This window comes from Delphinus delphis, chromosome 20 (assembly GCF_949987515.2).
Source record: "Delphinus delphis chromosome 20, mDelDel1.2, whole genome shotgun sequence".
NCBI classification, from domain to species: Eukaryota; Metazoa; Chordata; class Mammalia; order Artiodactyla; family Delphinidae; genus Delphinus; species Delphinus delphis.
The window spans coordinates 8347601-8360006 of NC_082702.1; the positions used below are offsets into that span (position 1 = coordinate 8347601).

General features: G+C 51.8%; 1 protein-coding gene across 1 annotated transcript; it reads left to right on the top strand.

The window, feature by feature from the left end:
- Positions 1-352: 352 nt before the first annotated feature.
- Positions 353-12102, top strand: LOC132417021 (tetrapeptide repeat homeobox protein 2-like). The gene is given in 5 exon segments (XM_069540264.1): positions 353-369; positions 9974-10035; positions 10615-10784; positions 11324-11924; positions 12038-12102. Coding segments are annotated over 5 exon segments (915 nt in total).
- Positions 12103-12406: the final 304 nt, after the last annotated feature.

Here is a 12406-nt window from a genome sequence, read left to right on the forward strand (position 1 = left end):
AGAAGCTTCTCTTCCCCGCCGCCATAGCCTCAATCTTCATCAGTTCTCTGCTCAGGATCGGAGCCTTAACTCCTCCCACAATTAGAAGACAATCCACCCTGTGCCCAGCTCTCTGTGATCCGGCTTCTAACCACTCACTCGCCTTCTGTCGCCCTGGCTTCTTTCTGTCCCCAAAACTAGCCAAGCACAAGGAAGGAGCCCATCATGGCCCACAAGGCAGGGTCCCAGAGCAGCTGGGGGTGGACAGCAAGAGAAAGACAGGGACACTGAGGGAGATAAAAGGACTGAGAGATATAGTGAGATAGAGGAGAGGTACAAAGACGGAATAAATATTCATTTGTTCAACGACGCAATGACCAAGACGGAAAGGTACCAAAGAGAAAGAATCTTGGTGTTTGTCAAGGGCCCATGATTGCAGCAGGAGGGAACGGGGTTAGACTGCGGGGGTGGCCCCAGGTAGTGTGAGATGCTGGAGGACATTTGCATCAGGTCATTGATGAGTTTCAGTCTCAGCTCTACCGCAAGACTGAGGGCTCCTCACACCTGCACCCCCTTAGCTGCCTAACACATTCACGCAATTTTATTTTCTGTAAAATTCTTATCACTGCCTTGTCGCTTGTCTGCCCCTCTCATGGGAACGTGGGCTCCAGGAGGGCTGGGATCGTATTCACCTTGTTCTCAGCTGTATTCCCAGTGCCTGGGACAGTCCCAGATGCATAGTAAATGCTCAAGAAATTTGGATGGGATGGATTAGTGGCGGAATGAATGGCAGAGGGGCAGGGGCAGGTAGACACGCACACAGGGAAGCTGTGGTGTGGTTTTACCAAAAGGACCAGGGACTCATGATGGCAGAAGGGAGTGAGATTGGGATGCCGGATGCTTCAGGGATCGCATTATCGCTGAGCTGATTACTTTGGGTTCTAACTAGCCCATGAATCCAGGTTTCCCCCACCTCCCATGTTAGGAAGTGAGGGCGTCCATCCCAGCTCCTTGTCCCCGATGGACACGGGAGCCACCCAGGCCTGCAGAGACAGCGTGAACCAGCCGAGTCGGGGGAGTCTTGCTAAGGGCTGATGTGAAGCCCACCCTTTACTCGCTGTGTGGCCTTGGGCCATTCACATAACCTCTCTGGACCTCGGTCTCCTCATCTGTAAAGTGAGGACGATAACAAGTTACCAGCATAATCCAGTCAGATGAGCCAAGAGAAGCCCATGTCACAGACCTGGGCTGCAGTGAGTGCAGGGGAGGGGACTGGCCTCATCCTATCTGGGGGGATTCCAGGTAGATTTGAGGAGTCAAGGGCAGGGCTCTGGGACCCAAGATAGCTGGGTTCTATTCTGGGCTGTGCCACTCACCCCCGTGTGTCCTTGGGAATTGACAGAACCTCTCTCGGCTGAGAAGTGGACATCTGACATCCGTGGGGCTGTGGGGAGCATCTTAAGAGGCCGTGTAGCTTCGCGGTCAGGAGGGTTCAGGCTTGGGGGGCCGGCGCTGGCTCAGCCGTGGCTCTGTCACTTATGTGTGTGATGGGACCTGGGACTCTGCTTCTCCGAGCCTCAGTTTCCTCCTCCGTGGAGTGGAGATGACAATAAGACCTACCTCGTGGGAAGTTGTCACTGGATTATTGTTCCCTGAGATATTATTCCCTAGGGCCTGGATGCCGTGTCTGGGATTCCAACTGGTGGGTCCTTATGGATGGAGAACATCCTGCCTGACCTGGGGCAGGCACCTTCCTCCCCCAAGGCTTGCTTTCTCCAACTGTAGATTATCTCCAGGACCACCCACAAAGTGGATGTGAGCCTTCAGGCCTCACCTGTCCGGGCACCTGCTCATGTGGGAGCCTGGACCTCACAGCTCCTGAACCCCAGGCATCAACCCCACTGGTTGGTCCCCAGGGCACGGATGGTGATTTCCCTGGCTCCACCATTTGGGATTATGAAACACCATTGCCTTGAAATTCACCCAGGTTGCAGAAGACTTAAACAGACATTTCAAAAGTGAGGCTAGGGCTTCCCTGGTGGCGCAGTGTTTGAGAATCCACCTGCCAATGCAGGGGACACGGGTTCGATCCCTGATCCGGGAAGATTCCCACATGCTGCGGAGCAACTAAGCCCGTGCGCCACAACTACTGAGCCTGCGCTCTAGAGCCCACGAGCCACAACTACTGAGCCCACGTGCCACAATTACTGAAGCCCGAGCGCCTAGAGCCCGTGCTCTACAACAAGAAAAGCTGCCGCAATGAGTAGCCCCTGCTCACTGCAACCAGAGAAAGCCCGCGTGCAGCAATGAAGACCCAATGCAGCCAAAAATAAACAAATTTTTTTTTAAAGTGAGGATAGTAAATTGTCCATCAACTCACAATACAGGATGCAGTTTCATCAATCATCAGGGAAACGGAAATTAAGACCTCACAGTGATGCCTCTATGCCGCACCAGAATGCCTAAAATGGAAGGCTGACAATACCATGTGTTAGATAGATAAACAGACATATATGTGTGTAATGTTATATATATCATAATTATATTATAGATCATATGACATATTATATATATTACATTAATATATTTGCATTTATATCTGTGTATGCAGATATATGGTGTATGCAGGTATATGTGTATGTCTATACTTACAAAATATTCTTTGGGCCCAATAGCGATGGCAGAGCCTGTGGTGCTGGACCAGGCCATAATGATATTAACCCTGTAGTGAATGGACCATAAGGACACACAGGGGCTCCAGAGGGACAGAGGGATAAGGTCTCCAACCAACCCAGTTTTCTTGGGACTGTCCCAATTTAGCACTGAAAGTCCCACATTCTGAGAACCCCTGAACCCAGTCAAATAGGGAGGATTGCTCCCCTATTTTGGGGAGGGGATATTGACCAAACTCAGGACTTTATTTGGGTAGAACAGCTAGAACCTCCATACTGGTGTGTATACTGGACAAACTGTCAGCTTCAGCGATAAGGATTATCAGCTCAGGTCTTCAGAGGAGGAAAACTGAGATGCAAAGGAGACACACAGAAACACACGCCTTGCGCAGAGACACACAGTGGTGAAAAGAAACGATATTTGGGCCATGGCTTCTTTGCCCATTGAAACCAATGTCCTCGACAGCCCTGCTACATGCAATTCAGAGTCTTAACGGGACTTTCACTGGGACGTACAGACACAGCCCAGGGCCTCTCCAGCCTTTGAAAGTTACCGAGGACCCAGGGAGCCTGGTGGAGATTGGTTATATCAATCGCTATTTACTATATTCAAAGTTAAAACGGAGGCATTTGAAAAATATTTTTAAATTTATTAAAAATGTATTTTTTTAAATTTATTTATTTATTTTTTGGCTGCATTGGGTCTTTGTTGCTGTGTGCGGGCTTTCTCTAGTTGCGGTGAGCGAGGGCTACTCTTTGTTGCAGTGCGCGGCTTCTCATTGCGGTGGCTTCTTTTTGTTGAGGGGCACAGGCTCTAGGCGTCCGGGCTTCAGTAACTGTGGCATGTGGGCTCAGTAGTTTTGGCTCTCGGGCTCCAGGGCGCAGGCTCAGTAGTTGTGGCGCACGGGCTTAGTTGCTCCAGGGCATGTGGGATCTTCCTGGACCAGGGCTCGAACCTGTCTCCCCTGCATTGCCAGGGAAGTCCCAAAATATATTTTAAATACTGTACTTTTTAAAAAAAACGAATGCTTTCCTTGAACACTCCAAAGATGAGCTAGACCTCGGGGCTCTGCAGAAGATTGCTGGCAGGTCAGACCCTTCCAGAACATTCCCTGGCCAGGAACCTCAGGTCATCTCTCAGAGCCGTGGTCAGACACTCCCAGACTCCCACACATGTAACCCCTTTCCCTGCCTCCAGAACTCCCCGTTACTCCCAAAGGGACAGAGAGGGGAGAGTGGGTAGGAAATCAGGATCCAGGCTCGGGATACACTTTTTGAAATCAACTACGTTGGAACCCTCCTTACCCTTTAAATGTTTCCTTAACAGCCAGGGAGTGCGCATGCGCCCTCTGTCCCCCCCCCCCCCCCCCCCCGCCCCCGCCACCCCTGCTCTCTGGTCCTCCCTCCCCTCGTCTCCTCTGACGCCCTCCTGCGGCCGCCCTGGCCCCTGGGTCTCCACACAGCCGGTCCTCTGACCCTGTCATGGTCCCATTTAGCAAATGATCCAATCCTCTTAGGCCAGGCCGGCCTCAGCAGAGCAGGGAGAGAATTAGATCAGATTTGGGAGGGGGACAGTCATGTGACGGACTGTGGGGGAGGGGAAGGGACAGACCGTCGGGACAGAATGAAAATTCCTGCTTAGTGAAACCCCACGACGAGGAGGTGTGAGGCTTCTCACACACTGAGACCCCTAGGAAGAGGCAAGGCTGGGGTGGGGGGGACGGAAGCGGGGCGCCGAGGGGCAGGGAGGGCACCTGGGAGCCGAGATGTCTTACTCCTCATGCTGGGAGTTTTCCCACCTTTGGCTGTCACCCTGTGGTTACTGAAGAGCCTGACACTTCTGCCTGTGGCTTCAGACCATCTCTCCTCTCTTTAGGGACACTGTTTCCTCCTCTAGAATTATTCATTGTTGGCATGTGTGTTTTTATGGGACAGATGTTGGCAGCCTTTGGGCTGCCCTCAGGAGCGCCCCCAAGCCCTATCCCCATTCCCCCCCCAACTTCACCTCCTTACCTCCCCGTCTTCAGGCTCCCCGTCTGCAGAGAGCCTCAGGAATTCACAGATGCCACATACCGTGTTCTTTCCAGAACCTTCTGAATAGGGCAGGGATGAGACATCAAGAGGAACTTGTGGAGGCAGAAAGCTGTCTGGTCAGGGAGCCACTGTTAGGTTCAACTCTTCCCGGGCACTTGGCACTTTGCTGGGAATTTTCGCAACTCCTCCCCCACCAGATTAGACCCCAGAGCTTGTTACGCCCCGAGGGGTCCCTCCTTTCCAAGCTCTGAGTTCACTTGTGACATCTTTTGCTGCGGTTCTTTGAGCAGCTACGTTCTATAAAGATACTTCAAACATGGAATTCTCGAATTCGTTTCTGTTCCTATGTTTCTGGGAGCCCCTAGTTGCCTTTTCATCAACCAGTCAATGGGTCACCTTGTTTTATGTGTGTTTCTGTTTAAAGACACTATATTTACCATATATCGTTTATTCTTTCATGTTGAACATGTGGCCAGCAGCACTGTAATTCGTGCCTGAAGGAAGCTTATCTCGAACACATATTTTCTCTGTAAGACACATCACTGCCTTCTGGGAAGGAACAGAAGACAGCGCTTCAGTACTATGCTTAGGGGCATTTTAAACAGTGAAATCGCCAACGAAAAGCACAAAAATAGCACACGACGGGATTCCCGGGTGGCGCAGTGGTTGAGAGTCCGCCTGCCGATGCAGGGGACACGGGTTTGTGCCCCGGTCCGGGAAGATCCCACATGCCGCGGAGCGGCTGGGCCCGTGAGCCATGGCCGCTGAGCCTGCGCATCCGGAGCCTGTGCTCCACAATGGGGGAGGCCACAGCAGTGGGCGCACCGCAGAAGAATAAAAAAAAAAACAAACACACGACCCAGCAATTCCACTCCTAGGTATATATCCCAAAGAATTGAAAGCAGGGACTTGAACCAATATTTGTTCAAGCACTGTTCACAATAGCCAAGAGATGGAAACAACTCAAGTGTCCATCAACAGATGAATGGAGAAACAAAATGTGGTCTATACATCCATAATGGAATATTCTCCAGCCATAAAAAGGAATAAAGTTCCGACACACACTACAACGCGGCAGAACCTTGAAGACATTCTGCTTAGTGAAATGAGCCAGACACAGAAGGAAAAAATACTGTCCGATTCCACTTATAGGAGTTAATTAGAGTGGTCAAGTTCGTAGAGACACAAAATAGTGCAAAGGTTACCAGGGGCTGGGGGGAGGGTGGAAAGGGAGGTTGTGTTTAAGGGGTACAGAGTTTCTGTTGGGGATGATGAAAAGGTTTTAGGTATAGAAAGTGGTGATGGTTACACAATATCGTGAATGTAGTTACTGCCACTGAATTGTATACTTATGAATGGTTAAAACGATATTAATATTATAAAATCTTACAATTTTCAAAGCACAAAAATACCTCCAAAATGCGGCCCCAAATAGACCTCGAAAAGGGCACCTGTTTATAGTATAAGGGCTGAAACAACAAGGCAGAGTGTCCCTGTGTTCCAGGTCGGCTGCGAGCACACACGAGGTTGGCCCCTCGAATTTTTCACAGCTCTGCACACGTCTGCAAATAACGAGAAAAGGAGTCTTCCTTTGGGTGTTACAAAGAAATTTTACCGAGTAGGCAAATTGGCAAATAGGGAATCTGCAAATAAACTATATTTCAAGAATGAAAGAAGAGGCAGAGAGCAATGTCTAGAGACCTAGAGAAGAGCCCCAATGATGGAAAGACAGGCCAGGAAGTTCTAAAAGGCAGAGATCAAATCCCCCTCCCCCATCTTCTCTCCATCTCCCCAGCATTGTCTTCAAAGCCCAGCTTGCTCCTTTAGTGATGCCTCTGGTTGCAGAGAGCGGGAGAGGTCTCGCCGTCTGTGGGCATCTCCCAGGCAGGAGGCAGAGATAGATCAACCAAACGGGGAGGACCAGATGCAGGGCTTGCCCGGGAAGCGGCTGCAGAGGAGATCAAGGAATTGATGGATAGGGAGAGAGCCACTGTTTCTGTTCTGATTGAATCAAAAATAAAAGAACTACTTTTTTCCTCCTCTTAGCACATATTTTTACCGACTCCTTTCCCATCTCTGTCTCTTTTGCCCAAGGGGATTCTGGGCCGTAGACGACCTTCCCCATCCATCTGAATCTGGGAATGGGACGGCAGTCTGGGAAACCCAAGGAGGAACACTCAGGAGCCCCTGCTCCCCCAGCTGTCCCTGGGTGGGCTCTGCCTTCTGTGTTTCCATCCAGCCCTGGGATGAATGAGGTCAGAACAGAAGGCAAGGCAACCATGTGGCCCCAGGCGGCATCCAGAGACAGAAATTGGCCTTGTTTTCCTGCTTGCAAATGAAAAAATAATAATAGTTAAGCAGTAGGAAAGAGAAAATGAACACACATCATTCTCCACAGCCCCTGGGTAATTCATTTTTACTGGGTATTTTGTTGCGGTTGTCAATGCAGATATATTATGGATATATGTTGTGGGGTGTGTGTGTGTGTGTGTGTGTGTGTGTGTGTGTATAATATGTGCTTATGGACTGTATACATTCTCAGAAATGAACAGTGTGTCTGAGACATTACTCCATGTCAAAAACTGTACACTCATCCAATCACACACCCTTAGTCATCAACTTTGAGTTTTTCTCATTCTAGGAGATTCAGGAGAAAAAAAAAAAACCTAACAAGAACTCTGTCTGGACACATTTATTTTGGCAAAATCACTGAAAATCATCAATTCATCAACTGAACATTGATTGAAATCAATTGAAAATTGATTGAAAATCAATTGAAATTGATTTTCAATTGATTTTCATCACTGAAAATCATCAAATCATCAATTCAACAATCATCAATTGTTACTAAATACCCCTCAGTCCTTTTAATTGTTAATTAGCATTCCACAGTCTGAAGTTACCAAGAATTATTTATTCTTTCTCTTATTCAAGGACACAGATTGATCCCATTAACTCAGCTGATTGGTAGCTCAAGAAAGTATCAATATATTCGTGGATGCCCACAGTGGTCAAGAATCCTCCCAGCCCAAATCTCTTCTTGACAAAAACCAAAGGGTACTACGTTCATTCGCTCCTATTCAGTCGTTTCCAAAATCTCCAAAAATCTTTTACCAACCTTCATTCCATCAGCAGTGAGAGAAAGACACATTCCCCATCCTGCGTCCCAACCCATCTTGATCAATCCAGTAGGCAATAAAATGAGCGTTGCATTCGTTTCTATATTTTTATGATAGGTATTCACATAACAAAATTCACTCATTTAAAGTATACAATTCAATGCTCCTTAGTGTATTCACAGAGTTCTGCATCCATCCCCGTAATCCATTTTGGAACTTTTTCATAACCCCAGATAGAAACCCCATACCCGTCACCAGTTGGTCCCAATTTTCCTCTCTCCCGAGTTCCTGGAAACCGCGAATCCACCTTCTGTCTCTATGGCTTTGTCTATGCTGGACATCGCCTATAAACGGAACCATACAGAGTGTGGCCTTTTGTACCTGGCTTCTTTCTATTGGCCTAATGGGTTCAAGGTTCATCCACGTTGTAGTGTGGATCAGTATTTTATTCCATTTCATGGTTAAAAGATACTCCATGGTATGAATAAATGACATTTTGTTTATCCCTCCATCAATAGATGGACATTTCTGTTTAATTTCCACCTTTTGGTTCCTGTGACTAGCGCTGCCATGAACATTTCCGTATTTATACATTTTCCTAAAATAGTATCAGTGAGTTTGTCCATCTAGTTATGCTTTTATTGGCCAAATAAACTACCACACTGCAAAATCTTTGAGGGCAGGGACCTTCCTTTTCTGGTCACTCCTGCTTTCCCAGCAGATTTATGAGGCCTGATAGGGAAGAGCTGATGGATTATTACTATATCTAACACTAAGTAGCAGTTAAAAACAATGAACTTGACCTATAATAACAACATCTAAATATTTTATTTGACTTTGAATTTGATCTCCCACGTATTTCCAGCACCATGAACTGCGAGCCTTGTCAGCTGTGCTCTCCCTTGACTCCCTGACCCCTGACCCCATGAAGGTCCTGCCAAAAGAGGATGGAGTCACCCACTCAGGTGTCTGGACAGAACAGATGCCCCACCAGGTTCTCCCTGATGGTCTTTGGCTGAGGGTATTGGCAGCTATCACGAAATGTCTCCGACACCAGCCTACACTCCCAAAGCGTGAGACAGCCAGATTCCCCAGCCCCTCGGTTACCAGTTCCTGGCATGGAGCCTATTCTCAATCTTTGCCCATCTAAACATCACGATGTTCCATTTAATCTCCTTTAAAAAGTAGGGAGGGGCTTCTCTGGTGGCGCAGTGGTTGGGAGTCCACCTGCCGATGCAGGGGACACGGGTTCGTGCCCCGGTCCGGGAAGATCCCACATGCCGTGGAACGGCTGGGCCCGTGAGCCATGGCCGCTGAGCCTGCGCGTCTGGAGCCTGTGCTCCGCAACGGGAGAGGCCACAACAGTGAGAGACCCGCGTACCGCAAAAAAAAATAAATAAATAAAAAGTAGGGAGAAGGTGGCCTCGAGTCACATCTTACAGATCAAGGACATGACTAGATTCTCCCCTGTCGACAGCAGCACCGTCGACTGTCCTGGTGACCAATGTGTTCCCAGCTGCCCAAGAAGCAGAAAAGATGTACAATTATGGCTGAATGTTGCCAAAAAGGAGCAGAGTAAATGGCAGGACGCCCGCGTGAGCAACAGAGAGTGACGTAAATCAAATAACGAGTTCTCTCTGCTTTGTTTCAGGTTGTACTTGATCACTTGTTTTTTTTTTTTTTTTTTTTTTTTTTTACCCAGAGCCTCTGATCACTTGTTTAATTGTCATCTCCCACTGATGATAATAAAAGTTCCCTGGGGATGAGCATATTAAGCTGTGTCCCCCCCGACCCCAGGAGACCCTGGCACGACCCAGGAGTTCAGTCTGATGTTTAGTCCCAGGTCTATGTGGCCGGGAGAGGCAGAAAGCTGGGCTCCTGAGACCCAAGATCCTGAGTCACACAGGCAAACCAGACCCAGTTCATTCATCCCAAAAGGGCAAAGGGCAGGACCCAGGCTGTCTTAAAACACAGGGTTATTAGCAGCTCCCAGGAAAGGCCCAGCGAGTAGCTGCTGCTCAATACGAAAAGGATTAATCAATGATTGCATCTCCTGCAAAGGAGTGAGTCTGAGGGTGGGGCAAGACAGGGTGGGTTCCAGGACCCTTAGGGTGTGCCCAGGTGGGCACAGCATAAAGCTGGGATGTAAGCCCCAGGCCCTGTGAGCAGAGCCTCAGATGCAGACAGCAGAGCAGCAGTGAGGAGGAAGCGAGAACCCAAGTCTCTCATGGGTGAGTCTGGGCCACCAGGAGGGCTCTGGGCCGGCGGTGGGGTTGTGCAAGGGGTGTCCTAGGGCCAAGGCTGGGAGGCCTCCTGGGCATCCAGGGAAGGGCCCAGCTGTCTGAGAGCACTTCTTGCGCTGTGCTGTGGGGAGGGCTTAGCGGAGTCTGGGGAATGGAATTACATTACTGGGGTGAGATGAGCAGAGAGCCTGGCACGCAGTGGTCCCCTGTGAACGTGAGGGTGGCTCCAGCCCTTGGATGGGAGAGGGGGAGCGCTAAGGAGCCTGTCCTGCGTGCCTTCCCAGGCTTGGGGCCCTGGAGTACTCCAGGAGCTGTGATCAGGCCCATTTCAAAGCTGTGTTCACTGAGGCCCAGAGAGGTACAGGGGCTGGGGCTGAAGTACGGAGACCTTGAGTCCGACCAAGAACATCTGGTCCCGATGCCGCAGGCTTCTCCACGCGCTGCCTGCCGCCCTCAGGCCTGAGCCCCCCGGCTGCTCCCAAGGGCCTGGCGCAGGTAGGCAGAGGGTGCCAGGCGGGCTGGGGGCTGTTGCTGGGGCTCATGTGACCCTGCTTCCCCCTTGGCCAGGCCCCACACGGAGCGCAGGACCCCCGAAGAGGAAGCGGCAGGAGCGCACGGTGTACACCAAAGAGCAACTGGACGTGCTCAAGGAATACTTCCAGAAGAATGAGTACCCCGGCTACCAGGACCGCCTGCGCCTGGCGACCAGGCTCAGCCTAGAGGAGCACAAACTGCAGGTCTGACGCGCCCCCCACCAGGCCCCGCCCTTCCCCGCCCCCCGCCAGACGCGCTCCCACCTCGCCGCCTATCAAGTGCCCTGCCCCTGGGCCACCTTTCCGCCCTCTTCGCTCTGCAGGAGGGGATCAGCAAGGCCAAAGCGGTCCGGTGCTGCCCTGGGTCACGCAGCAAGCAAGGGGTCTCCCGGGTGCGGACCCAGGGCTGGACCCCGAGTCCGCCTCAACCCTGTGCCATAAAGCCCTCCAAGCGCATCCGGCCGGGACTGACGTCCCCCGTGGTCTCCCCGTGCCCAGACCTCAGGGCCTCTGAACCCGCGGACCTCTCGGGCAGACCCCTTCCTGGCCGCCAGGCCCTCCTGCCCTCTGCACCCTTCCCCGGCGGCCTCCTGAACACCAGGGGCAACAAATTGGGTCTGGAGGGCCGAGGGAGAGGGGAGGCCGGCTTCTCACCCGGGCGGGGCAGCCTCATACCCGGGGCAGAGGCGAGTGCACGCAGCCTCTCGCCTCTTACGCCTCCTCCCGGTCCCCTGTCTCCCCAGATGTGGTTCAAGAACCGCCGGGCCCAACGCTCGCGGCTGGAGCGACTGGCCAAGGGCCGAAGCCAGAGGGCCCGCGATGCTCCCATGGACCCCGGGATCCCCTGCGCCCCCGGGCCCGCGCCTGCCCCTGTCATTGCCGCTGCCGCCGCAGTTGCCGGCCCCGCATTCCCAGACGGCCCGGGATTCCGCAGCCCGCCTGCGCGCAGCCCCGCGGGGATGCTCCCAGCGCCAGAGCCCAGCATCTCCAGCCACGGCCGGGCCATGTGGGCCCCGGCACAAGGCGCCCAGGTGCCCGTCCAGGCTGCTTCAGCCCCGGCCCCGGCCCCAGTCTGGCCTCTGGACCCCTACGCCCCCAACTTTGGCCCAGATCCTTTTCCAATTCCAGATTTTACAGTGGTATTCTCACCCCAAGACCCCTCCCCCGGATCCCCCTCTCCCTTGATGTCTGGGTCCCGAAAGAGAGATGAGTCTGTGGATGAGAACGACTTAGACCCCAAGCGGTTACTGAACTTATAGGGTCATCTGTCCCCGCAAAGCCCGGCAGACCCCGCGGGGCCAGAGGGGACTAGGGCGTTGGGGGCCTGCGCTTGGCGCCCACGCGGTGCGGGAAGATGTGGCTGCTTGGGGTTCACAGCCGGTTACTCTCCGCAGCGTGACTGCACCTCTCTTGATCCAGCCTGGGGAGGGGACATTTTTGTGTCACCGGTCGCGCAGCTCTGAATGTCCCCGCCCCCGCCCCGTTATTCGGGGCGCCCGTGGGCATTTCTGTCAATGCCTAAGTGAGCTGTGGAATTGCTGCTCGCGGTGTGTGTTCCTGTTTCGCGGACGCTGCCGGAGAACTTCCTATGCGACCTGAACCAACATCATTAGCTCAGCGCTCCAGCCCAGCCTGCCGGCCGTTTAGGATTTGAGACTTTTTAATGTTTGCCGATCTGCCGTCTTGTGGCTCCTTTGTAGTTTTAATATTGATGTCTCCAATGATGGACAAGTTAAGCAAGATCGTCTCACGTGTTAATCGGACACTAGGAATACTTGTAAATTGTCCTTTTCCCCCATTTTTCTTAATTTGTTTGGATTTATGTG